This window comes from Oryx dammah, unplaced genomic scaffold (assembly GCF_014754425.2).
Source record: "Oryx dammah isolate SB20612 unplaced genomic scaffold, SCBI_Odam_1.1 HiC_scaffold_27, whole genome shotgun sequence".
Taxonomy (NCBI): Eukaryota; Metazoa; Chordata; class Mammalia; order Artiodactyla; family Bovidae; genus Oryx; species Oryx dammah.
Genome location: NW_024070211.1, coordinates 16,267,261 through 16,294,606, shown reverse-complemented (window position 1 = coordinate 16,294,606; position 27,346 = coordinate 16,267,261). Strand labels below are relative to the sequence as shown.

The following is a 27,346-nucleotide window of genomic DNA, read 5'->3' as shown; positions in this document are numbered from 1 at the left end:
TGGTGGAGACTACACTTCCCAGCATTCCAGGGGGCGCCCGGGGGGGACCACAGATCCCAGCACGCAACAGAAAGCCCAGGGACTACAAATCCCAGCATTCCCCGCACTCAGTTCCTCTAACTTCGATTCCAGTGTGCCGCGCAGTGTGCGCAAACCCATAAATCTGCTTGTAGGCTTGGTGGTTTCTGAATCCCAGGGGTTGAAGCCAGGCGGGAAGATCCTCTTCAGCCTCAAAAGATGACAGCCCACAGACAAGTAACTTCTATTTACATGGAACCCAGAAATCTCCTGCAAATCATGGTAAGGCTGAAACAACAAACACAAACACTGATTAAATCATGAAAGAGAATGTAACAGAATGACTCCTTCAAGTCGTACTTGTTTGTTGGCCTGGGGAGCCGGCTAGGTATTTCGCAGGGATTTCTGGTGTGCTCCTGCGGTGGACCAAGAGATGTAAAGGTTGTGTTCTCAGACTATCGTGCAGTCAGAATTCAGAGAATTTGCTAATCCAACCTCTGTTATTTTACGTATGAAGAAACTGAGGCCCAGAGAGGCAGAGAGATTGTCGGGGTCACAGAAAGTTGGGGCAGAGTTAGAATTCAGCTCTAAGACTCCTACAGTCTGGGCTTTTTGCACTACACTAGGGCAGTGATATTTTTAGCAACATGGTTATGCGATCTTCCTCTCCTTGGTGAAGTTTTCCTATCAAGGTTGAAACACCCAGAGGATACTGTGGACAAAAAAATGTTGCCTGACATTTCAGTAAACAACAACAAACGTTGCCCACCGTCAAGCCATCAGCCACTGAAGCCACCGCTGAAGATGGGCCCAGAGGAGGATTCAGGAGGGAGAAAAATAGGAACTTGCCCTAGATAATTAAGATGAATATCTAAGGAATGATTTCAATGAGCCCAGACACTTGCATCTTCCCATGCATAGAAAACCACAGAAATCATTGATTTGAGTAGTCTGTTTCTTGTTAATTGGCAGTAATCTTTTGATGTTCAACTACAAGCTCTCTTTTCAGCAGAAACTGCTAATATCCTGGCTCCTCCCTTACTTTTTGGGAGCAGTTCCTCAGGGCTATATGAGGCTGTCTCCTGGGCTATAGTCCTCAGTAAGGTCCCTGTATAAAACATAACTTACAAGTTTTAGGTTGTGCATTTTTCTTCAGTGGATATTAGGTGAACATTTATTTGGTGACTTTCCTGCAAGTGAAGGAGTGCAGTCTTTGTTTATCCTCAGTCTAGGTAAGAGTTGGTGTTTTGATTTGTTCTGTGTTCAAGGGCTTCCCTGGTAGCTCAGACAGTAAAGCTTTAATATGATTTCAGAAACTAGATAAATACTGTAGTTTAAGCTAACTTTTCTTTAGCGATCTGCTACTCTTTTTTCTAGGCCTTCCTTCCTCTTCCTTTACCTCTTTTGCCCATCTGGGCACCCACCCGATTTTTCCTTCCGTGTGATTCAACAAACACCTTTTTCAGTTTTTGTTATTTGTCAGACTTTTTGGTAGAAGGTGAAAGACATGGTCACTACCACCAGGAAGATAACCATCTAGTTAGGGAAATAAAGAGATTCCACTGAAATTCAAGATGAACTGTTAGGAATGGTACAAAAGAAAGGACATTAGAATGCTACAGAGGCCCCCATGGAAAGATATATTTAGTTGGCAAAACTTGATGGAGGAGGTGGCAGGAGTAGGATTTTTTTCTATGTTAAAATTTTTATCTGTAAATTGTTTTTGTTAATGAAATATAACACATACAGCAAGGGCACAATTTTTGCCTATGTATACACTTGTGTCATGAACCCCTAAATCCAGATAATGTTTCCAGCACCCCTTTGCCCCTTCCCAGTCATCCTTCTGTCCTGATAATCACTCTTCTGACTTCTATTACCACAGATCAGTTTTGCCTGTTCTTGAATTTCATTTATTTACATATTATTTCTTTATTTTTGGCTGAGCTGGGTCTGTGTTGCTGCATGCTGGCTTTCTCTAGTTTAGGCGAGTGGGGGCTACTGTCTAGTTGCAGTGCCCTGGCTTCTTATGGTGGTAGTTTCTCTCGTTGCAGAGCATGGGCTCTAGGGCTGGCAGGCTCAGGAGTTGTGGTGCATGGGCCCTATTTCTCCATGGCTTGTGGGATCCTAGTTCCCAGACCAAGGACTGAACTTATGTCTTCTGCATTGGAGGGTGGATTCTTAATCACTGGACTACCAGGGAAGTCCCTTGAATTCCTATGTACAGTATAAGTCTGGCTTTTTTTGTTCAGTATTTTTGTGAGATTCATCTATGCTGTATGTAGCAGTCCCTACGTTTTTTATTTTTACTTTTTAATTGCTAAGTAGTATTCCATTGTAGGTATGTAGCACTGTTTATCTTCTCTACTGTTCATGGACATTTACGTTTTCATTTACCAATTTTTGGCTTTTATTAACAAAGCTGCAGTGAACATTCTTAAGCGGTTCTTTTTGTGGACTCGTGCACTTATTTGTAGGAGAGAAGTCGCTGGCTTGTGTGGAGGGTGTGTGATCAGCAATAGTAGATATTGCCAGTTTTCCAAAATATTTGTACCAATTTTCACCTTAAACAGCAACATAAGAGAGTTCTGGCTGACTCTTATCCTTGGCGATAGAGAAGTGTCAGTTTTTAAAAATCCTAGCCATTTTGACTAAAAGTGGTATCCCATTATATTTTTGTTTACATTGTCTTTGGTGTTGAATCCTTGTCATATGCTTGTTGACTATTTGTGAAGTGCTTGTTCAAGTCTTTTGCTCACTTTTTTAATTGGGCTGATTATCTTCTTGTTGATTTGTAGTTCTTTATATGGTCTAGATACGGAGTTCCGTATCTGATACACGCTTTACAAATATCTTTTCCAAGTCTGTGGCTCGTCCCTTTAGTCTTGTACTGGTGTCTTTTGAGAAAGAGCAATTCTTAATTTTAATGAAGGGCCATAGTTCAGTGTTTCATTTTCATGATTAGTACTTTTTTAATTGTTTAACTCTTTACCTACATAGTTGGTGGAATTTGAGCAGACAAACATGAGGGAAGAGCACTGCACAAAGGAAGAGGAGCAAGTCTGAGCCTAGACGCTGGTGTCAGAGAGGGAAGATCTGAGTCCTGTTGTGTTGGGATGGCATGGAGTTTGAGCTCTAATGGGGGGAGGGCAATGAGACAAAGCTGGATGGGGTGGGGGAGCCATATTGAGCCTTCAAATATGAACATTATTCTGGAGGAACCAGAGGCACAGCCAGAATATTTATGAACTTAAGACTTATTAGTCCCCCTTCCAACACCAAATTTGTCCCTTCTCCTCCTCAGCCCTGTTCACTTGCCACCACTTCCAGACAGCTCTGGCCTCCTCAGCCAGAATCCTGGGTGATATCTTCCTTCTCTATCCCTGCATTCAACTGGTTGCAAGGTCTGATAGATTATATGGTTTAAACGTCTCCAACAAGGACCTTTCTATTTCAAGCCCAACTGCTGCCACCTTTGTTCAAGATCTCACATCTCTTAACCAGAATCCATCAGTCACCTCAAGGGGTTCTCAGCCTCTGCTGCTGCTGCTGCTAGTTTTCTCCATATCCAGTCCATTCCTATAGCAGCTAGTATCCAAAATGGCAATTATTCAGACCTCTCCACAGCTTAAAAACCCTCAACAACTCCCCACTGCCTCTAAGATAAAAGAAAAACTCTTTTACATGGCTTGTCCTCTTTCTGATTTGCTTGCTCATTCTTCCAGGCTCAACTCAAGCCTCATTTTCTCTAGAAGGCTGCCTTGAATCACCTCTCCCCAGGGCACAGTCAGGAGAGCCTTGGCTGTACTCCTGGGATACCTGTGGCACCATCTGTCTTGGCCAGAGAGGCCTGTCTCCCCCAGAACCATGAACTCTCCCAGGTAGGAACTTTGCTGTATTTAGGTTTTTATGGGTATAGTGCCTTGCATGTGGTTTCCAAGAACACAAGATGACCTGATGCCAGCTCTGCAGCCCCCTTCTCTCACCCATGATCCCTGGGCTCCAGTCACTTTGGGTTTCTTTTTTGCATTAGTATATGCTACATAGTGCAGACCTCTTTTCTTCTCAGCTCTTGCCCATAAGATGCCCACTTTCTCTTCCCCAGTGCATTCTCTTCTGTGCTTCCAAAGTGTCATCTCTCTCTCTCATAGCACTTAACAGATTGAAGCTTTTTGAGGGCAAGAACTTTATCTTCATAGAACCTTCTAGAACATAATAGGCGCTAAAGAAATTTTCAAAATGAATGTGTTGGTGCTCCGCACCTTTGCCGCTGTCTGATTTCTGCACTTGAATTCACGGAAGGTAAATAGGGCCGGTTTTTTTTTTTCCTTCTTTTCAAGACCTTAGTCTGATGTACACGTTAAAGGAGCCAGCTTAGGTGTTCAGTTGGGTGGCATTCCTAGCCATCTTCCAGGGGAGTTGGTAAATACCAGATGCAACGCCACAAATATCATTTTGGTCACAGAATCACGGTTGGTTCAACCCGTCTTATACTTATTTTTAAACATTTTCTGAATAGAGGCGAAGAACATGGTCTTTGGCTTCAGAGAGCCTGGGTTTCAAAGCGGACTTCGACAAAGTGGCTTTTGGATCTTAAAAAATGGGAATAATGTTATAGGCCTGGAGTTGTTTTAAGAATTCGACGAGACGGTGTACACCATTCGGCACCAGCATATGCAAAGATGCTCTGTACCCCATGGGTAGCCACAGTTCGGCAGGGAGAATGGGTTTACGGCCCAAAGCTGCTGATGGCGATGGTTTGGGCCCCTAGTCCTGCCTAGGCTGCATTACTCTCCTCAGGACCCCCACCCCAGCCGGCTCGGACCCCCTTTCTCTGGTGGAGGCCTCACTGGAGCTCCGAGGCTGCGAACGCGGCAGGGGAACCGAGTGTGGGCGGAACTCGAGTGCAGCGGAGGGAGGCTTCCGGGGGAGCCGCAAGGGCAACGGGTCGGCGGAGGCAGAAAAGCGTCGGACGCCGGGCAGATCATGGACGCTTGACAACCTGCGGGCAGGCGCCGGGAGGCCAAGCCAGCGACCGAGACGACAGAGAGGCGGCCGAGGACAGGTAGGGGCCGGCGAGAGGGTGGGGCCCGGCGCGCCAGGCGCGGCTGGGCGGTCAGGCCTAGCGCCAGCCGTGGGAAAAGCCCGCGGCCACACCGCCCCGCCCCGGCCCCGGAGCGCGCCCCTCTGCTCCTCACCCTGCACCCGCGGCCCTGCGCGGTACACGCCGCCCGCCCTAAAGCCCACCCCAGCCCGCGACCCTCAGCGTCTGCACTGTGCTTGCTGTCGCTTCCCCACCCGCAAAGGCTGCTGCTTTGCCCCTCTGCGGTCCATGAAAATAGCGCCCCCCGCAGGACGGGAATTCTCCCCTGAGTTCCTAGCCGCCTCCTTGGGCCCTCCCACTCCAGAAGAAAGCGGTTATCAGCGCCTCCTTATTATCTCTTTGCCCCCACGGGGTTTGCTTTTTAGGCCGAGATTTTTTTTGAGGGACCGAAGTTCTGTCAATGTTTTTACCCCTTCTCCATCCCCTATCATTCAGTGTCTTCACACATCTCCACTTGGAAGGGAGGTTTTTGTTTTTTCCTCTCCGAACACATCACCTTCCCCCGACATCACCCTCATACTCTCTCCTCTTCTTCCAGTTTCCCCTTTCCTTAGCAACCTTTATTCCTTTTATTTAGCACTTCATTTTTTTCTGTTTCCAACTAGACCTTCTTAAGTAACGCTGGTGAAACGACATACTTGTTCCTGTAATACTATGAAAGGACTGCAGCTCTTGGTGCCTGCCTCCAAAGGAAAACTTAGTTTCTCTTGTAGCAAGCTATCCTTTTTCGGTTTGTTCTCTTCTTCCCTCTACTACTCCTTCATTTTGTCACACTGCCCAGGATATATCATTCTTAGAGAAGTAATTCCTGTAGAGTAGATATACAGTGTGTGTATGTTCACATACACTTAGCTTGTCGTCAGTAGATTTTACAGTCGAGGAACCCTCCTGTCCTAATGTCTTTAGGATGGCTATCTTCATTGTTTCCTCAAATCTTTTTATTGTTTTCTGGAGGTGTTCTACAAATTCTGAAGTCGTATTTGGTGAAATGTTACATACCAGCAGGAGGCCAAATAAAGGGATTTTCCACATGGACTTAAACAGCATGTGTACATGTATTTTCTTAGTTTGAATATGTTGCTCTTTATCTTTCAAGTTGATTCCCCTCTCCCCTTTTCTATTCAGTCACTGATTTTTTTGATTAAATGCATCATCTTTCTTGTCTGCCTTTTATTTTTCCTTATCTGTATCTGGTTGTAGGTGGGGTTCTAATGACACAGTGGAAGCTATAACTGATTGCTTTTGCTTACATCTGATGCCTCTGTGTTTTGACAAGAGTCTCTGCTTCTTAACCAGAGTCTAAAAATGAGGTGAATATAAGACAGCTACTGAGATACTCCTGTGTGTTTCTTCAGGTCCTGGTTAGGTTTAAGGGCTTCGAAGGTGCTGCCTTTGGGGAAGGGTCAGATGGAATAAAGTGGCTTTTATTAAATGCTTCAAAGCTCAGAATAAGGAGCAAATCCCTGTAACTCCAGGTTAGGCCCTACCATGTCACAAAGTGAGATCTGGACTCAGGAGCTGTTTTTTCTTTTTGAATACTGCAAAACTTCTGATGTCTGATCTGGCATGAAATAAGCATAAATTTTGCAGAGAAGGAGGAAGAATGACTGAAACGCTTTCTTTTGGACAGATCTCAAGGCCAGAGAATGGCAGGTGAACAGAAGCCCTCAAGTAACCTCCTGGAACAGTTTATCTTACTAGCCAAAGGTACCAGTGGTTCAGCCCTCACTGCTCTCATAAGCCAAGTTTTGGAGGCTCCTGGAGTATATGTCTTTGGAGAACTGCTGGAGCTGGCCAACGTGCAGGAGGTAAGGGCAGTTTTCAGACAATTTCTCTATCTTGTTTGTTTTAAACCTTCCCGAGATTCTCCAGGCTTCCAGGGATTATTGGTGCTGAAGCATTGTGGACCTGTGAGGTGCTATTTTTGAGTGAGGGATGGGAAGTGAGTGGGGATGAAATTCTGGGTTCCTCTGGTCAGTATTTTCATCTGAATTTGGAGTAAATTGAGATTAGTAGTAGCGTTAGTTGCTCAGTCATGTCCGACTTTTTGTGACCCCATGGACTGTAGCCTGCTAGGCTCCTCTGTCCATGGAATTCTCCAGGCAAGAATACTAGAGTGGCATTCCCTTTGCCAAGGGATCTTCCTGACCCAGGGATCGAACCCCAGTCTCCTGCACTGCAGGCAGATTCTTTACTCTCTGAGTCACCAGGGAAGTGGTAGTAATTTGAAGGATAGGGGAAAAATCCAGTTGAACCTGATAAATTAGAAAAGTATAGTATCAGCATAAATGATGTTACTGGTAGTTCCAGTCATTCGTAGGGACAAAAAGCCTCTGGTGTAAATATGGACATTGAAGATTGGTCAGGCACATACATAGCAGGAAGTATTTGTTATTGAGCATGAGATGGGCATGGATAAAGAATATATTATTTCTGTGAAAAGGGCAGTTGAGTGCTAAAGATGTGTAAAAACAATATGACATGAAAAGCTGGGAAGTAGTCCTTTTTGCTTTGTTTGCTTGTTTGTTTGGTAGTGGTTATTAAAACCTTGGGTATCACCTTCGGTTGTTGTATCTTAAAAATGAGAATAATCAGGTGGAACAGAGCGGTAAAGGACCCCATACTTTTCCACCTCTGCTTTCCACCTAGGGTATTTTCATATTTATTGATTGATGCTTTTATGTTAATTGATTTAAAAGTCTGGTGACATCTTTATTACATACTTTATTGTATTACATACTTTATTGTATTACATGCTTTATTGTATTACATACTTTATTACACCAGGAGCTCTTGGTATGGAAGGCTGGCTTCCTCTACAGTGTCAGAGCTTCTTCCTGGTTGCCCAGTGTTACTCCTGCTCTGCTGAAGGCTGCCATGTGCAGGTCTGGGTGGTCCTTGTTCTTGAGGATCAGGTACATGATGCTACTTAGATTTGCCCGGGCTTTCTTGTCGATGATGGTCCACGTAAATGGGGTGACTGACTTTTGCTGGCCAGTTCTTCAGTTCATGACAGCAGGACAAATGCCTTTGCCATTGGCTGCTGGCTTCATGCTTATAGCCCTGCTGTGAGTCAGCCCGTTGTAGCAAAAGGAGTTAAATCTTCAGGTTACTGGACTTGCTGTTGTACATGTGCTCATTCCTCTTGATTAAGAAGCTCGAGCAGTTCCCCTGGATTATCCCGTGCAGATGTATGGGTGTGGCATCAGTTCCTGTCCCTGCAACAGTTGAAAACAGAAAGACCCACTTTTTTTTTAATTTTAAATTTTTATTTAACATCAGACTGGCTTGCTGGACTGTAAGCTCTGTGAGGGTAAGGTCTATTCTGCCCACTGTTTTCTTAGAGCTTCTTATGTACTCTGACTCACCATAGACTTTCAGTAAAAATTTAATTACCAGAGATAGAAAAGGAATCCTGTGAGGAAAATTTAAGAAAATTTGAGTTCTTTTTTTTTTTTTAAAGACTTAATTGTTTTAGATCAGTTTTAGATTCACAGCAAAGTTGAGAGGGAGGTACAGAGAGTTCTAATATATCCCTTGCTCTCATGCATGCATGGCCTGCCCCATTACCAATGTCCCCCACCAGTATGGAATGTCACTGATGCATGATTATCACACAGAGACCAGAGTTTCTGTTAGGGTTCACACTTGATGTTGTACAGTCTGTGGGTTGTGTGTGTGTGTGTGTGTGCTCAGTTGTGTCTGACTCTTTGAGACCCCACGGACTATAGCTCATCAGGCTTCTCTGTCCATGGGATTTCCCAGGCAAGAATACTGGAGTGGGTTGTCATGCCCTCCTCCAGGGGATCTTTCTGACCCAGGGATTGAACCCATGTCTCTTGTGTCCCCTCCATTGGCAGGTGGATTCTTTACCACGGCACCACGTGGGAAGCCTTTATGGATTTAGAGAAGTGTTTGATGACATGTATCCACCATTACAGTATCAGGGAGAGCGTTTCACTGCCCCCAAGATTCTCTTCCTCCCCTCTAGTCCCTGACAACCACTGATGTTCGTACTTTTCCCAGAATGTCATATAGTTGGAAACATACATATGTAGCCTTTTCAGATTGGCTTCTTTCACTTAGTAATATTGCATTTAAATTTCTGCCGTATCTTTTTGTGGCTTGATAGGTCATCATCTTTCAAAAGAAGAGATGGCCAGGAGTAATTTGTTTCTTCAGGTTTGTGAAAAGCCTGAATGAATATAAACAAGTAGTTGTTTTTTATGGAAGTTTGGGTAAGAGGAGATGGATGCAAATTAAAGTCAGAAAGATGTTACTGATTTGGGCCAGTGGGAGAAATTTTGGAGTGTCTGCCCTAGAGAAAATAGTCTTTTATGGCTAGTTTTGAAATTGTCTGTCTGAAAAGTGGGGACTAGATTTGATGGTCTCATCCACTTCTGATTCAGGACCTCGGGAGATTCTTGATAATCTGAGAAGGTAGGCCAGGATATTAGGATGCCAGAGTTCTCATTGGTGTGCTCAGCAGAGCACCTTTATCTTCCCACAGTTGATTTTCTTTCCATTTGTGAGCTGGGAATAAGCTAGTTGCCTTTCAGTGGTCAGAAATTACAGATGTAGTTTTCGGAACCTTTTAAAATTGAGTGGTATTATTATTCTACAGAATGCCACTTGGTTCCTGTTTAGACTTTCCTGAGTGTGGTAAATTGGGAGAGTAACAAGTCATATTTGCGAGTAGGAAAAGCCCGCAGTTACGGTGATTGGCAGCAGAGCAGAGCAGAGTAGAGCAGCTCTCAGCAGAGCAGGACCACTTTTCTTTTTCTTCCGCAGGTGGCTCTTTGCCGTTAGTATTAGCGAGGAGTAGGTAATTTTAATGGACAGTTTTGTTTGGGGCTGACTGATAGTCTAGTTTCCTGTCCTAGCTGGGCTGTGCTATCGAATCTTAGGCTTTGCTAATCTCCAGCATTCACAGTCCACTTGTAGTCCTGAAACTTGGAGCCACCCCTGTACTTTTTTCAGTTTGGATTAAGAGTGACTTACCCTGTACCCACCAAGCTGGGGTGTCGACAAAGCTGCTCCAGTCCTTGTTTCAATGGTGGGGAACGCTGAGAAAATTCCACTTGCTCCCAGTGCTTATTACTTTGTGTGCATGTAAGTGCATCTGTGTGACAAAAGTAGTTCCCTTGGGCAAGCTGGGTAGAGTGTAAAGTGTGTATTCCTGAGAGAGAGAATTTAAATGTGGGCCCTTAATAACCTTATTTATTTTTTCCCAAAGAATCAGAGTTGGGAGGGATCTCAGGGACCAAGCAATAAAACAGTACAGAACTGTGGCCCGTGATTACCTGCCCTCTGCTTGAATGCTGCAGTGATGGGTAGACAGCTCACTCTGTGAACTGTTTTCTTTTTTCCCTCCTCAGCTTGCAGAGGGAGCAAATGCTGCTTATTTGCAGTTGCTGAATCTGTTTGCCTATGGAACATACCCAGATTACATAGGTGAGTTGTTAAAGATCCTCCACAGACGTCTCTTCATTATGTTACTCTGCCTGGATGTGTTGTCTTCCCGAGGCTCACAGAGGTCTAGGGTATAATGGGGTGGGCGCTTACCTGGCTGTTTCTCATCTCACTGTGCTCTGTAGGTGACATCCCATGAGGACTTTGGTTCCCTCCTTTTATTTCCCAGTGGGTTAAAGGGGACTGTGTTTATGCTCATCCATAAATATAGCCCTTGTTTTTTTTCAGATGAGGTTCTCGAGGACTGGTGTTGGTAGAGCACTTGGAGTGTTGTGAAATGTCAGAATACCCATTTGGAAAGTCTTTAAGTGTTAAATATTATCTAAATACCATCACCATATTGAAGAAGGTTTGGAAAATAGGGAAAAAAGTCACTTGTAGTTGTACCACCCATAACCACTTTTCGTTTTATGGTCCTGGACTTTTCCTCCCTTGTGCTTATGATTTCTGTAGGTATAATTAGATTATGTGTACAATTTTATATCTTGCTTTATTCGCTTATTTCATAGGCATTTATCCATGTTTTATGTCTTTATAGTCATTTTTAATATTCCATAATCTAATACTCCATAATCTACTTACCCAGTTCTCTTTTCTAGATCATTTGAGTCATTGTAAGTTATTGTACAGCATAGTCATTGTAACTGTCAGGAATAAAGTACATGCATGTCCAAACACTAACTTACATTCCACTCAAACCATTTTTGTCTGGCTTTCCTAGTTTATTTTAGTGGTATGACATAGACCTGGCATTTATTTTAGTGGTGTGACTCAAGGTCCTCACTGTGGTATCCCTGACTGCTCTTTTCTCTCACTTCCTTTCTCCCTGGTCACTTCTGCTTAACTCTGTGCTGCCATCACACTGGACAGTTTGCCACTTGCCAGTTTTTTCTGACCTTCACTTTGTTCCAGTGAGTGAATCCTTTGTTTCCATCCTCACTAAAGAGCAGCATTTTACAGACTCTGGGACCAGGATTCTTGGCTTTTATACTCTGTCTCCACTTCCACCAGTTTTGTGTCCTTTGGCAAATTAAGTGGTCTTCTGTACCTCAGTCCCCTCATCTGTCAAAGGGGAGTGATAAAAAGGTCCACAATCCTTTATCTGCACTTCTTGGGCTGAATGTTTCATCATTTAGAATTTCAGGGATTCTAAAAAGGTGATATGATTTTAAAAAGTTGTATGATGCATATACTTTTTCATGTAACACCCTTGAGAGATGTGGGCAAAACCAGTAGTCACACATTCAAGTTTTGCAGCAAAACAAATGACTATTCACAACAAATGGGATTAAAAAGCCTAATTCAGTTTAGGTCAGGAATTGGCACCACGTGAATTTCAGCAGGGTGCTCAAGGGGGAAAAAAGGCAGTTTGGATTCACCAATTGGAATCTAGAATTATGGGTAAGGAACCGATGACATTTGGAATCTGATTTGTGGGGTGGTTGTGAGGACTCCCTGGTTGTGTGTGTGTACGTGTGGATCTGTGTGTGCACTTGCACTAAGTACAACTTGCCGTCTGTTCCCTTGGCTGCTGCCATCGCTGTTGTTTTCATTATTGCTGTTGCTCACATTGTGCCCGTCCTTCCACAGTCATCTGAAGCTCCACCTTTTTTTCTGTTTCTCTATCTCCCCAGTCTGATTGCACTCACTTGTGCGCTCTCTTTTTCCCTTTGTTCTTCTCACCCTCTTGTCGTCTTCTGGTAGTTCTCTTGCATTTGTAGCTGTTGAAACGTCAGGTGACAACTAAGGACAAGTCCAGGGCCATTGAGTTGCCCAGCTCTGGGTGGTGGTTGGTGCTCCTGGAGTTGTGGGGTGCAGCAGCCCCGATAAGGCCCATCTTATTCCCCTTGAATCACTTAAGATGGTGCATTGCACATAACAGGTACTCTGGGAAGACATTGAAAATAGTATTCCATTAAGATAATTTTCATATCATTTTGTGCAGTCATGCCTGGCTTCTTAGGAGACCCAGCTTAGGTGTAGACATTCAGTTTTTTTCTTCTTTGGAAGCACATGGTCTTTGAAGACAGGAGGCGCTGATGGAACATTTGCCTCATAAGTAAGTGCAGAGTCATGACAGTGATTCAGTAGTAGGTTTGATGTGGGGAGTTTGTGTGCTTATTCCATGAAGAAATCCTAATTTTGTTTTGTGTCTTGATTTTTGTGGTGGGTGGGACTGAGCAGCCAACAAGGAGAGCCTGCCAGAACTGAGCACAGCTCAGCAGAACAAGCTGAAGCACCTCACCATCGTGAGCTTGGCGTCGAGGATGAAGGTACGGCCCCAGCCCTTTCCTGTCTTCTTCCTCACCTCGAGGCAGGTGTCTCAGTGGCATCAGTGTGGGAACTCCCAGCTGCGCACGACAGAGTTGCATCATAAATGCATAAAATTTGCCTGGCAAAGGACAAAAGAGAATAAGATAGCAGTTAAAATAGTGTAGATTACTCACGATTCCGTTTAGGAAAAGTATGCCCAGGAGTGATGTGAATCAGCAGGTCTCAGTTCTGGCATGCCATGGTACCCCACGTGCTCGAGCATTTGCCATGCTTAAAGGAGACTGCTGTTTCAAGATACAGATTTTTCAAATAGCAAGGCATCTCAAGGCAAGTTAACCACTTCAGCTGTTGCTCAATACACAGTGAACTGTTCCCGTGCTGGAGGAATAACTTGTATGTTGGACTTACTGAGAGGTCGATTTTTTAATAGGCTGCCTTCTTCTGGGGATTTTCAAGGTTGAATATACTAATTGGAACTTTTTGCCTATGCTAACTTCTGACCCTAACCTCCTGTAAAATACCACTCCACTATATCTCTGAGTTCTTTGCTCCACTCAGTTTAGATGCCATGCAACCATCTGCTCATAGCCATTAACAAAGAAGATCCAGGTTCAGTCAATTTATAGTTGGTTTTTGGCTGTCTGCTCAATCCTAACCTAAATGTCTTAAGTTTTCATGAAGCTGTACCTTTGAAAAAGTTTGCTTTTTGTATTTTCCCTCTGTGATTGAGCCAGAAAGATGTATATTTGTTCTTGGATTGTTGTTTTCACTTATTAATATTATTTTATCTGGTCTAATCACAGATTTCTGATTCTCAGCTGGGCATTACAGGTGGGAGGCCTATTTTGTTAGGAAATGAGGACCTGAGCTCTTTTTTTTTCTTTTGTCCTGATCATGGACTTCTCAAGTATAGCAAAGAGTAATAGTGACTCTTTACCTCGTTTTTGCAACCTCTCATTGTAAGCCCATGTACCAGCTCTGGATTTCAGACCTTTAGTCATAGAACACCCCTCAGGTAGGTTTGTCATATTCTCTGCATACATCTTCCTTCTGTCTGTTTCTGCAGATTTGATTGCTCTGTTAATTTTCAAGCAAATAGTGATGTGTCAGAGGAATTGCAGAAAACTGGGTATTTAAATATCCAGTTTCCTTGGAGTCATGCAGAATTTTGGTACAGCCCATTACAGGACTACTATTGGGGAGTTGACTTTGTTGGGTAAGAGACTAAGAAAGCAAATGTAAATTTCAGGATGACCTTTGAGCTGGCAGTACCCAGTGACCACTTGTAGGTGGGTGTGTTAGCCTGTAAGTTTTTAAAATTTGTGCTCTGCTGGGCAAGCAGCCAGTTTGTCTCTCTGGTGTCTGAGATTCTTGGGAGTTTTTTGATGACCTAGCATGTTACACAAATTCTGCAAGCTTCCAGAAGGCAGCACAGTGCCAGATACTGAGTATTTTTCTCTTCTCAGCTGAAAAGTGAGCAACGTCCACTAGGCAGAGGATGGAGGAGAATGCATTCCTAGATACTGTGGGTCTGGTTTGGATCCCACAGGTCTCACAGCTCTTTTATCCATCTCTTGTTGCCATGAGTGAAAGTCGCTCAGTCGTGTCCGACTCTTTGTGACCCCATGGGTTGTATAATCCATGGAATTCTCTAGACCAGAATTACTGGAGTGGGTAGCCTTTCCCCTCTTCAGGGGATCTTCCCAACCCAGGATTGGAACCCAGCTCTCCTGCATTGCAGGCAGATTCTTTACCAGCTGAGCCACCGGGGAAGCCCAGATCTCACCACACTGTAAATGTTAATAATTACCACTGGACTGCACTTCCCAAAGCCCTGAGGCAGACGTTGGCTATCTGGGTAGTAACTTGAATTTTCTTGAATGTTTACCAGTGGTTTTGTAAGTATGATGCATACCTTCTCTACAGTGTATCCCTTACTCCGTGCTGCTGAAGGACCTGGAGATGCGGAATCTCCGGGAACTGGAGGACCTCATCATCGAGGCGGTCTACACTGACATCATCCAGGGCAAGCTGGACCAGCGAAACCAGCTGCTGGAAGTGGATTTCTGCATTGGCCGTGACATCCGAAAGAAAGATATCAATAATATTGTCAAGACCTTGCATGAATGGTGAGGCTCAGAGAAGGAGGCATCCCCATCTTTGTTGTTGTTTAGTCACTAAGTTGTGTCTGACTCTTTTTTGACCCCAAGGGCTGTAGCCTGCCAGGCTCCTCTGTCCATGGGATTTCCCAGATGAGAATCCTAGAGTGAGTTGCCATTTCCTTCTCCAGGGGATTTTTCCGACCCAGGGATTGAACCCACATCTCCTGCACTGTAGGCGGATTCTTGACCACTGAGCCACCAGGGAAGCCAACTGCCCCCCGCCACCCGCCTTTAGGAAGGGGATATCTAGCCTGGCCTTTGTGCTTCTGTTTGGCGAAATGTGGTCTTCAGGTATCAGCGGGGGCTGCCTGGGTTCTGGGACCTTGGGACAGCAAGCAGGGTGTGAGCTGCATTTGTGACTCTGGCTGTGTGACAGCAAGAATCAATTCAGGCTGCCTAATGTCATAGTTGTAAAATTGTTCTTGTCCTGTGCAAATGGGGGCTATTTAGCAGCAGGCTGTGAAGTGCCCAGGGTTGGCAGGTGGAGTCTCTTAAGCCTGACACTGATCCTATTGCTTTGCACACTCACCCTCAGCCTTTGACCAAGGTAGGGAATTTGTGTCAGTAAGACTTTGTGGATAAGAGAACCATATTCAGCATCAGTAACATTGGGCTAGCGTTTGTAAAACACCGTGAGGGATATTGAAGACAAGGAATGGGTTATTCTAAATTGGGACATAGACTCAGGTATAGAATATTTGATAACCGTATTCTGGTATATAAAAAGGAGTGGGACATTTGCACATATGCTATTTTAATGGAATTGGATGCTTGTGAGAGCTGTTGCACATTCTACAAGAGTTTGTTATAGTTATTAAAAACCGAGTTGTGAAGGAAGGCCAGGGTGAGAGTATAGTTGGAGGTGAGGAGAGTACAGTTGCAGGTGGGCTCATGGCATGTTTGAGATCATGAAGCAGGGCAGGTTGGCTTTGTGCAAGGGGTGGGGGTGAAAATTGTCTTTAAACAGGCTGACTCCCCGGCTTAGCCGCAGGAGGTGTATATCCAGGGAGGTACAGCCCGGCTTTGACCTTCTAGAGGTCCAAAGCCCTCTGAGCTTCCCTCGCTGCAGCTCCTGTCAGACCCCCAGTCTGTTGCTGCCCACACTTTACCCCAGGTTCCGTCCTAGGTATGACTCCGTACATCTTCCCTTTACAACATGTGACACAAACAGGAGCTTTCAAAAGATTGTAAAACTGTTAAGTCAGAATAGATGGGAAAGAAACTTATAAAATACCCCTAACGTGAACATGGTCTGGAAGAGAAGCTTTCGGTGTCTAGTCCTGCTGAAGTTGGCTGGCTGTTTCTGTCTTTGAGATGACCGACACAGTTTTCACCTCTATCTGGTGTCAACGTATTTGCACTCAGGGCTCTCCTAGCTCCCATCCCAGGGTGTCTACGAATTCTTACCCCTTGTTTTTAGGCATTGGAGTTAGATTTGAAACAAAGCTGGTACACAGAGTGATATCACAGGTATGGCAGAATGTTCACAACTGCTGACTCTGAAGTGGAGGGGAGGTGGGTATTTACTGTACTATAGCTTCAACTTTTTATTTTTTTACATTAAAAAATTTTCAAAATAAAAAGTGTGGAAAATGAGATAATGAGGAGGTGGGTGGCAACCAGGAAGTAACACATTTCTAAGAAAAAGGGCAATCTTCAAAATAGGATGCTTTTAGAAAATAATTTTTTCTGTTGAGAAAACTGATCAATCATTGCCACCTGTGCAGTCTCTCCTAATTCCTTTAATTGCATGGTCTGTGTCACTTTCTTGTGGGACACAGAGGTTGGAAATTGAAGCTGTATTCTAAGAAACCACCCCGGGGACTTCCTTGGTGGTCCTGTGGTTAAGACTCCGTGCTCCCACTGCTGGGGGTGTGGGTTTTATCCCCAGTTAGGGAACTAAGATCCTGCATTCTGCATGCCGTGGTCAAAAATAAACTCTTAGGAAATCACTCCATATCGTCTGTGTTTGTTTCCATATGCCCTGTCTTATGTATTTAGTAACAACCTGTCCTATGGCAGGAGTGAAGGGGCAAGAGCCCCTGCAGATGGAATCTTCCAGCAAGTGTCTGTGGAGTTGGGGAGGGAAATTTGGGAGACTGGTGGACTCCCAGGCTTCTCTGCAGCTCGGGGCTGGTTCTCTCCTGTGTAGGTGTGATGGCTGCGAGGCAGTCCTGCTGGGCATCGAGCAGCAAGTTCTGAGAGCCAATCAGTACAAGGAGAACCACAGCCGAACTCAGCAGCAGGTAGAGGCCGAGGTAAGGCAGGGACTGTCTGTCCCCACTCCCAGGTATCCCTGTTTGTTCCTTGTCTCCTGAATCTTGGCGTAGATGAAGTGCTCACGAGTGGGCCTTGGGCAAGGTGCTCGTGTAGAGGACAGTGTGACCCATCCCTGGGCTTGGTGCTCTCCGTCTCCTTTCTGATTCCCGGTCGCCAGAGGGTGAGTGGGCCTGGATACCAGCATGTTGTAATTCCTCAGCTCACACACACTTTGCAGCTGCACAGCACAAGGAACGAGTTTGGGGATGGCCTTCAGGGTAGATGGAGGGTTGATGGTTACTCGGCTGGGTGGAGGCACCTGGCATCCAGGCCTAATGCTGCGCTCCTCTGCTGTGTGGTGGGTACGCCGTGTTCATTTTAGTCTCTAATCTGCGTGTTTGTCATAACCTTGAAAATGCATCATATGTTTTATCTTGAACAAGAAAGAAAGGGAAAAAATTCAATGGATGAAACGCAAGTGAAGGTAAAAGTGTGTGATTGTGGTATTAGACACCTGGTTATTGAGGACACTTTTAGCCTCTGGGGAGAGGCAGGCTCCAGCCCTGCATCTGAATGGGCGTTTGTGAGACTGTAGCCTGGACACCCGTGGGAGTCATCTCCCAATTTGTTTGGAACCCTGAAGATCAGAATTTTAGCACTGAAAGTTCTTTTCTGGTATGATGGAGCTTGAGGCATTAATGATATTTAATGAATTTTAAAAGTCAGGTGTCCTAGAGTATGGCAGACTGGAACCCAGAGTTAGAGGTAAGGAACATAAGAAATAGGTGGTCATGCCTTTCAAAGGGGGATTTGTGAAATTTGAAGATTTCCCCTACTCTTGTATGTATTTCTTGAAAATAAAATCTGTGTCTTATTTAAATTAAAACCTGATCTTTGTAAGACCAGCTCTTTGTCCCATGCCTTATGCATAATAAGTGCTCAAATGATTGTTATATATTTCAGGCACACCCTGTAAGTATCAGTGAACTGCTGAAGTCTGCTTTTCACAAACTAGAGAGAATTTATGTGCACAAACACTCGTGTATACTACACAGGCACACCTACTCTGGGAATGTTCCACCTGTTGTAAATTTTTAACCCTACTTCTTGCGGGAGAAGTGTGATCTATATTTAATTTAGCATTAGTCAAAGACAGATACAATTAGGAAAATAAGCCTGCAGCTTCTCTAATGAGCTCTGTGATCCCCTGTTGAACATTGTAGTTTTTTCTCTGACCTGGGATTGATGTCTGAGCGAAGTAGGAAAGGCTAACCTCTCTCCTCTTCACCGACCTCTCTCTCTCCTCTTCACTGACTCTTCCCTGTAAATCAGACCTAGGAAATAGGAGATTTAGAGGCAAAATGCCCACCTGACCCGGGATCACCTGAAACGCTCTTTAACCTGGTTGGTCGCCCAGAAGGAGCCTGATCGCTGCTGGCTGCCCCAGTGTGGTTGAAGTGAAGTGAAAGTCACTGAATCGTGTCCAACTCTTTGTGACCCTGTGGACTATACAGGCCATGGAATTCTCTAGGCCAGAATACTGGAGTTGGTAGCCTTTCCCTTCTCCAGGGGATCTTTCCAACCCAGGGATTGAACCCAGGTCTCCTGCATTGCAGGCGATTCTTTACCAGCTGAGCCACAAGGGAAGCCCAAGAATACTGGAGTGGGTAGCCTATCCCTTCTCCAGCGGACCTTCCCAAGTCAAGAGGCGAACCAGGGTGATTGGACTGCTGCCAATTGTGTGGCAGGTGGTGGGCTTGATTGTGGTAGTTTGCCAAAATGAATGATACTAGTTGTAGAACTTTGAATGGCTCCAGTTTATTTCCATAATAAATGGCATCTGATGAAAGAAGCCACTGACTGCCTAATGTGGAAGCCCGACCAGTACTTAGACAACAGTGTGGACTCCTTAAAGTACGGTTATTAAACGAGAGAGCCAGCATGCACGGACTTGCCGTCAGCAGTCAGCTGCTGGAAAACACAGCTGCTCCAGCTGGCAGGGCCTGATGCTGCCACCAGGTGGCAGTAAGGGCTTGCTTAAGTGCAAGAGAAAGAAATTTGGGCCAACTATAAGGACAGGGAAGCCTGGCGTGCTGCAGTCCATGGGGTCACAAAGAATTGGACACAACTTAGCAATTGAACAGCGACAACAACCAAGGTTACCTCCACTACCAATTAAAGCAGCCTTCTAATTTGGTCTTTCCTGGTGGCTCAGACAGTGAAGAATCTGCCTGTAATGCAGGAGACCTGGGTTTGATCCCTGGGCTGGGAAGATACCCTGGAAAAGGGCATGGAAGCCCACTCCAGTATTCTTGCCTGGGAAATATCCCATGGACAGAGGAGCCTGGCGGGCCACAGTCCATGGGGTTGTAAAGAGTTGGACATGACTGAGCAACTAACACTTTGACTTTTCACTAATTTGATATTCTTCTAGGAAATCTAGAACAGACAACTATGAGAAGAGTGGGAGCGTAGCTAAAGCCCAGAGTCTAGTCAGTTTTTCTAAATGCATGACCTGGCTACTACCTGTAGGGTGCTGATTGTGCCCTGGCTGAAGGCACAAGAAGGAAGGTGCTCACTGAGTATTTGTTGACTTGGAAACAGATCTACCACCAAGTTGTAATTTTGTTCTATTCTGCTTGTATCTATGCTTCTGTTACTCTTAACTTTTTTAGTCATCTTCTCAACTAAGTTGATCTGTATTTATTTTTAAGTTAGATTGGTGTTCTCAGAGGGGAAAACTTCATTTTTTTTCCCCTCAAATCTTATAACAGCAAACTTCTGGTGGCTATTAGCTTTAAGAGCTTTCCCTCTTAGTGAAGTCAGCCCCATACAAACTGCCTAAGAATAATCTCTCCTTTTAGTCTTTCACAGAAGTAATACTAATTAGTCACAATGCCAGCATACCTGCAGGAGATAGAGCAGTGACGTCACGAACTGTTTGTCATCTCCGAGCAAATGCTCTGGAGGGAGGTAATGGTCACCTCCACAAAGTACCTCTCACTTGTATTTGATTTTGGAATGTATTCTTCTTCATATTTGAATGTGCTTATAAGTCTGACATTCTGTGGAATGTCAATGTATAGCTCTTGCTGCATTTACAAAATAGGCCATTTTCCAGTCAGGTAGGTAATACAGCATAACTGGACAAAGTACACTTTTCTTTCTCAATGTGGAAAATCTTCCAGAAGCTGAGTTAATGACAGACCTTGAGCCCGTCGGCTGTTGGCGTGTGCGTCCCCGTGCCCCCGGGAGTCTTCTTGCCGTCTCCCTGGTCTCCTTTTCTGTGTGGCCCTTTCCCCCACTATGCGCTCTACTTCTGTTGTCTGCCTTTGCTCAGCCCCGCAGCTCAAAGGTGTTTTCCTGCCCGAGAGCTGTCTCTATTCTCCTTTTACCTGAATATCTAAAGTCTCTAGTAGAACAAGGCTGTGATTGTGTTAGCAGGTGCAGTCCCATGTGAAAATGCGTGGCGCTCATAGTCTGAGGGACCTGCCAAACTCTGGGTTATCTGGGGTAATGGGATGGCGCTGGCCTGCAAGCCAGAGTGCTCAAGGAAGAAAATGAGAAGGCAGCACGACATTGAGGCCAAAGAAGCCCAGCCTGCGGGATGTCAGTCATTGTTTCAAGGGTGGCTCTGTGAAGGCAGAGTTAGACTTCTCAGGATTGTTCCGTGGAGCTGAGACAGGCTTAACTGACGGACCTGCCTGAGTGGCCACTCTTGGGTTCTAGAAGGAGGTGTCTATGGTTAGACCTGGGGAGTTATTACAGAAAGCTGGTTGACTCTCCCCTTCAACTCTGAGAGTCTGTAACTGGCTCAGCAGTCTCCTTTGTAAGTTCCGTGTGTTTAAATGCCAACAGTCAAACTGATTGAGCACGGTATATGCATAACGACCCACTGTGAGCCATGTCATGACCCCACCCCCACCCCCACCCCATCCAGCTGAGGCCTTGTGAGAATAAAGGGCCTCATTTCTTCAGGAAGCCCTCTTTTCACCTGGGTTGTGTTTACCCAAATGTGGAGGGCTCAGCTTTGTCAGCGTGTAGTCTTACTATAGGAAGCTAGATGGGAACCCCTGAAACACAGAGGGGACACAGCATGTAGGAGGTCGCCTCTGACAGTGAGAGGCGCTGCCAGGCAGTGTAATTGAGGGGAGACAGGTCAGCGTGGGTGAGTGGTCAGGGTGAGTTTGTGGAAGAGGTGGGGTCAGAGGGGGCTAGTGAAGGAGGAGGCCTGCCCAGGCTGGAATGACAGGGTGTGCAGGACAGGCAGCCAGGCAGAGGGAAATGACTGCTCCCGCGTGTGTGGCCGGGGACATGGCGTGGCTCGAATGGAGGGCATGTGTTGTGAAGGGAAGGATGGTACAAGGTCTTGAGTGGTGTGTCAGAAATGGAAAACAAGCCAGATTTGTCTTTGAGGTAGGTCTCATTTCTTCACGTGGCATGCCAATGTCACTAAGCACCCCAAATAGCAGCTTATTGGGAGATAGTTTCTATAAGAAACTGAAGAGGTAAATAGGCACTTGAATGCTTAGAAAACGTATCAAACCGGACAAGCCTCAGAGTATTGTTTTATAAAGCAGTGATAACTGAGAAGTCACATTTCTTAATCTCTCCTCCACGGCCATCAAAATATGCCTTGAAGTAAGAGAAAGAGTGGCAGGCTGTCCAGCTGCTTCAAATTATTCGCTCACTACCTCACCAAGTAACTCTCCTGAACAGGAGATAACAGAGCAGCAGTGAGCACGGGAAGGTGGGATGCCCAGGGTCCTGAGATGGCAAGTCTTGGCTTGGCAGACACTGGATGCACCCAGCCTTGGATTCGGTGGCCCTCTGTGTCCACTGTCCCTGTCCATGGCCCTCTGTTGATGGTCCTCTTATAAATGTCATTGAGATGACTGAGGGGACAGCAGTTTTGAGGCGTGGCCGTTCCTACACAGAACAACAAAAAATGACCTGCAGTCTAGTCTAGGCCCATTCCGCAGATGACAGCTCTCCTCCAGGAACCCAATTTTCATGTTGCTTTCCTTTCTGCATTTGGACTGTCTCTTACTCAAGCTCCTGATACTCTGACTGTTGAGAAGTATTGACGGTGATAGCTCCCTTCTTGTTCTGTAAGAAACCAGGGCTTCTTCCCAGAGAACACAGAAGCCACCAGACAGAGGAAGCTGCTTACTTTCTTACCAACAAGTGTACACCTTTCTCTGCACCAGCCTTCTCCTCTTTCTTCCTTCTAATGGTTGGGGGAAAAAGTTGATATTTCCTCTTCTGTTTTTCTTCCCTTTATTATTATTCTCGGCTAGCTGAAGGTCAAAGGTATGAATGATCCTTTAGAACTGGCATTGGGAACTGTGTATAAATATGGGCATAGGAGCACACAGTTTGTAGGACAAGTTGGTACAGTCATGTTTCAGAAGGCAGTATAGCAGTAATGAACTAAAGTAAAATGTGTAAACCCTATGATCTGGACAGCTCCACAGGTGTTCACAAAAGTATGCAAAGGCTGTTCATTGAAGCACCATTCATAAGTGAAAAGCAAGCTAGGAACTAATTAAGTGGTAGAACATTCATAGAACAGTACATCCATGTTACTGTATAGGATATGTTCAGGAGGAGGTGCTTAAATATCCGTTAAGAAAGGTCTGCTGAAAACAGTACTGTGATTCCATTTTTTTGGACTGCATTTTTTGTCATTGATCACTTAGTTGGCTGAAGTTTACCTTATAGTCGCTTATTCAAGAAAGAAAGTATTAGTTGCTCACTTGTGTTCTTTGTGACCCCATGGAATGTAGCACACCAGGCTCCTGTGTCCATGGAATTCTCCAGGCAAGAATACTAGAGTGGGTTGCCATTCCCTTCTCCAGGGGATCTTCCCAACCCAGGAATTGAACCAGGTCTCCTGCATTGCAGGCTGATTCTTTACCATCGGAGCCACCAGGGAAGCCGAGATAAAGTATAATTGTATTCCACAGTTCTTGTGAAAACAGTCTGCAGTTTCATACCTGAACAGCGGTCAGCTGAGCATAGCATCTCGTGTCACCCTTTCTTTTTCTGTGGCCATTTTAGTCAGTGCTTGCTTTCACCTGCTCTGTTGTACCTCTTGCCAGTTGGTCCACTACCACTTGGCTTGTTTCCTGTTTTCAACCAAGAAAGCATCATTCGTTCCGCTTTTCTGCTTGACTCATTTCCACATACCTTCTGTGAGCAGCCTCTGCTCATTCTCCCCTTGTGTGGGTTTCTGGTGATAATCTCAGGTCTTCTTGCAGAGGGCTCTGGTTTCTTCGCTGAGTGTCCCCCGTTGTTGCAGGAGCAACTTGTGAGTTTCTGGCACGTACGAGCTGAGCACGCCAATTCTCTGTCTCCCTCCAGGTTACCAACATTAAGAAGACCCTCAAAGCTACCGCATCCTCCTCGGCTCAGGAGATGGAACAGCAGTTGGCCGAACGAGAATGTCCCCCTCACACCGAGCAGAGGCAGCCCACTAAGAAGATGTCCAAAGTGAAAGGTCTGGTCTCCAGCCGCCACTAGGGCCGGCTGGGGCAGCTGGCACTCACCAGGCCTGGGTCAGGTGGGGAGGGGACACTGAGGGCCTGCTTCCTCCCCTCTCCACCTTCCGTGAGTTCCAGACCTGCCCGTCCCCTCACCAGCGCCTCCCCCCTCGTTGGTACTGTTCCAGAAGAACCGTTAAGTCCCTCCCCCCACCCCACCGCCCCTGTCCCCAGTTGCTCCCTTCAGACTCAGGGGCTCCACGGATGCCATCCCAACAGGGCCGACACTGCCCAGCTTCCCTCCAGGAGGTTCTCGTTTCTGTCTAAGGGCTTGTCTCCCTCCCAGTTTTCCTTTTGCTTCGTGTCATTTTGTCAGGCTGTTCATAAGCCAGAAGCAGCTTTAACTGGCCCACAGGGATGGGTGCTCTCTGAGTGAGGGGGCTGCCTTCCTCTCCAGCCCCTTGTACACAGTACCCACAGAGGTGTGGGTGCTCTCTAGTAGCCAGGTATCAAAATGCTTCGTTTTCCCTCTCCTGCCTTACCCCTTGTTGGCAGCTCCGATCAGGCCATGGAGGGATGCCGACGCTGGGCTGTGTTTACTAAACCTGCGGGTTTTCAGCCTCTTAATGCCCAGCTCCAATCTCTCATTAGCTGGGAGCACTGGGCTCTCTTTACCCCTGGTATCTGAGCACCAGTGCTGGGTTGCTATGGGTCTGCTGGGTGGCAGAAGTCTCTTCCAGCTTGGTGTTTTCTGGTGGCTTCGCTCCCTGCTGCCTTGTGACTACTCAGACTGGCCTTTGGTGTGAAGGCCCCGGCTGCCCACGGGGGCTGTCTGCCAACATTCGCTCTCCCGAGGTCTTTAATTCCTCCCGGCTGCATCCGTGGTGGGGATGGTGTGTCGCGGCCCCTCTGGTGAAGGATTTGTTGCTGCTTCTGTTTGTTTCTTCCCACCCTCCCTGGCTGGTGACCCAGAGCCCTCTGATGATGACATTCTCCTGGCAAGAGAAAAGGACTTGACTAGTAGCCTTTCTGAACTTGAACAGTTTCAGGTTATATTTTAATTTTTTTTTTTTTTTGTACAGGTTCTGATTCTAATACATTTCAACATGCCTTTTTTCCCCCTCGTGTCAATATTTGTTATAGACTAATCGCCGGGGGTTTTCACCTGCTTGGAGGGTGGTGTGTGTGTATGTGTGCGTGTGGTGGTGTTTGTTGGTTTTTTTTTTAAGGGGAGGTGGAGGTCCTGGGCCGATATTAAAGAGAGAAAAAGCACATTTTAGAACAAAAAATAAACGTAGATTTAATGTATGTGACTGTAAATTGTGGGGTTGCATAGCTGGTGGATCTCAAGGGGCTGGAATTAGGGGGTTCAGGGAGCAGGTGAGACTGTCAGTGCCATGATAAAAACCAGATTTCTCCTTTTTCCAAAATGTCCAGCAGCTGCCTGCCGTTGACTGAATGTTAACAAAGTGTTCTTGTTTCTTTTCTTATAATCCATGTCCCCATATTACATGCCCAGCTGGAGGGTTTAATTCCCAAAGTATTGTTTCATGAAACCCGTTGGTAGATGCTCTGTGGAAAGGGGGTTCTGTTGTTAAATAAATCTGGCACATCCTGCATCCCATATCCTCACTGGAAGTTCATTGTTAAGGTCTCAGAGAAGGCCTGGGGAAGGAAGCCGGTTCCCACACTCATCTCAGCACCCAATCCTTTTTGGTAATTTTTAGTGGAACACATTTTGGGGATATTTTTGGAAACATAGTATTTTTCAAAAACACCTCCCAGCCTTATAGGTTTTCCCACCTATTCCTTCTAGATCCAAAACAGTCACTTATTCTTCAAGTGGTCATCGATCCTTATGTTTCCTGCCAGGGAGCAGGTTAGGAAACGTGACTCATCTGTAGGAAGTATGCACCCACTTGTCTGACTGCCCCAGGCCCTCAGGGGCTCCAGGTTTACCTGCTCCACGGGTCTGTTGTTCCTTACAAATAGTAGTGACAGTCATAAGAACAACACTCACAAGGTGCCCTACAGAATGGCTTCATCTACAGTAAGTCCCTCCCACTAAACAGTCCCTCCCACTAAACAGTCTCCTGAGATTGGTAAGGTAAGTATTGTTAGAGCCGTCCTCACTTTACATGTGAGAAAATGGAAGCTCAGAGATTCAGAGTCCCCTGGTGTTCAGGGATGAAATGAAGACTCCTGGATCTCTGGACTTGAGTGCCCAGCTGTCTTCTCTAGGTGGTCCCCAAACACCCTCAGTACCCTTCTACTTGCTTATTCCTCTGTGGGCCCCTCTCGCTCTTAACTGATACCCAACGCATCACAGCCTGTTTCCCAGACCCAGCCAGCCACTTGGTAAGGAAGCAGAAGGTGGCGTGGGGCACCAGGCATAGTGGGAACAGCTGGAAGTTCTTGGCTCTGCTGGGCTCTAGGAGGCCTGCCCTCCGAGCTCTGCAGTTTCCCGCCTGGCCTGCTATGTCAGCCAGGTTGGGTCTAAAATCTCCATGAGTATTTTCCATATCAACACAATGAATGTTCAGAAGAGGTGTCCTCAGCGGCAGGGAAACCTCTGAGTTCGGGAAGGAGACACTGCCGTATGAAGCAGTTAGCTTGGTAGTAGCGCCCGTCTTTGACCCCTAAGCGGTCCGCTTCCTTGAGGCCTCGTTGGTCATCTTTACTCTCTGTCGGGATGAGAGGCATTATGTTTCTTCTTGGATAACATGAGGGAGGCGGTCAAAGTCCCCCAGATCAGATGACCACCACTGATAGCATTTCTGTCCCCAAACTTGAGAGTAATGGGAAAGGGTGGTCATCAAAGAAGCTAGTACCTGTGATGTTTTATGTAAAGGCAGTTTTCCATATCTCATGCGCTGGGGTGCCTGAAACCAAACCACATTTAAGTTTTTGTACTTAAAGTCATTAACAGCTTGAGACTCCAAACATCTGTTTTAAATGCAGCAGTTGGTTCATTTTTACTGGACCTGGTGGAGTGTCTTAGTACTCATGTGTTTGATTTCCAAGTGTATTATACCCTTTTCAGTCTGTGATCCTGTCTTCCTGGGGATCTGTATACAGCCATGAGCATCTGACTGCTTCATTAAGTCTTTATTCTTATAGTTACGCTTGAGATTTACAGATTAAGGTATATTTTTTATTATAAATTTCATTTTACATCTCCTTTACATTACCCTGAGGCCATTAAGTAGATCCTTTAAATTTATGTCTGGAACTTCCCTGGTGGTCCAGAGGTTGAAAATCTGCCTGCCAGTTCGGGGACACTGGTTTAACCCATGCTCCAGGAAGAGTCCATATGCTGCAAGGCAGCTAAATCTGTGTGCTACAACCCCTGAGCCTGTTTTCCAGGGCCTGCGAGCTTCAACTACTGAGCCCTCTTGCTGCAACTACTGAAGCACGCACGCATACCTAGAGCCTGCGCTCCACAGCAAGAGAAGCCACTGCAGCAAGAAGCCCACACACCGAAAGGAGTAGCCCCTGCTCACTGCAACTAGAGAAAGCCCGTGCGTGGCCAGGAACACCCAGTGCAGCCAAAAAATAAACAGATCATTTTA

At 45.8% G+C, this 27,346-nt stretch overlaps 1 protein-coding gene across 1 annotated transcript; it reads left to right on the top strand.

Annotated features, from left to right (window-relative positions):
* Nucleotides 1-112: 112 nt before the first annotated feature.
* Nucleotides 113-25,393, top strand: COPS7B (COP9 signalosome subunit 7B). Its single transcript, XM_040228117.1, has 8 exons — nt 113-300; nt 3,744-5,083; nt 6,753-6,930; nt 10,501-10,576; nt 12,779-12,867; nt 14,795-14,997; nt 17,183-17,288; nt 23,656-25,393. Exons 3-8 carry the CDS (start codon nt 6,769-6,771, stop codon nt 23,812-23,814), a joined length of 795 nt encoding a protein of 264 aa, XP_040084051.1. The 5' UTR covers nt 113-300; nt 3,744-5,083; nt 6,753-6,768; the 3' UTR covers nt 23,815-25,393.
* Nucleotides 25,394-27,346: the final 1,953 nt, after the last annotated feature.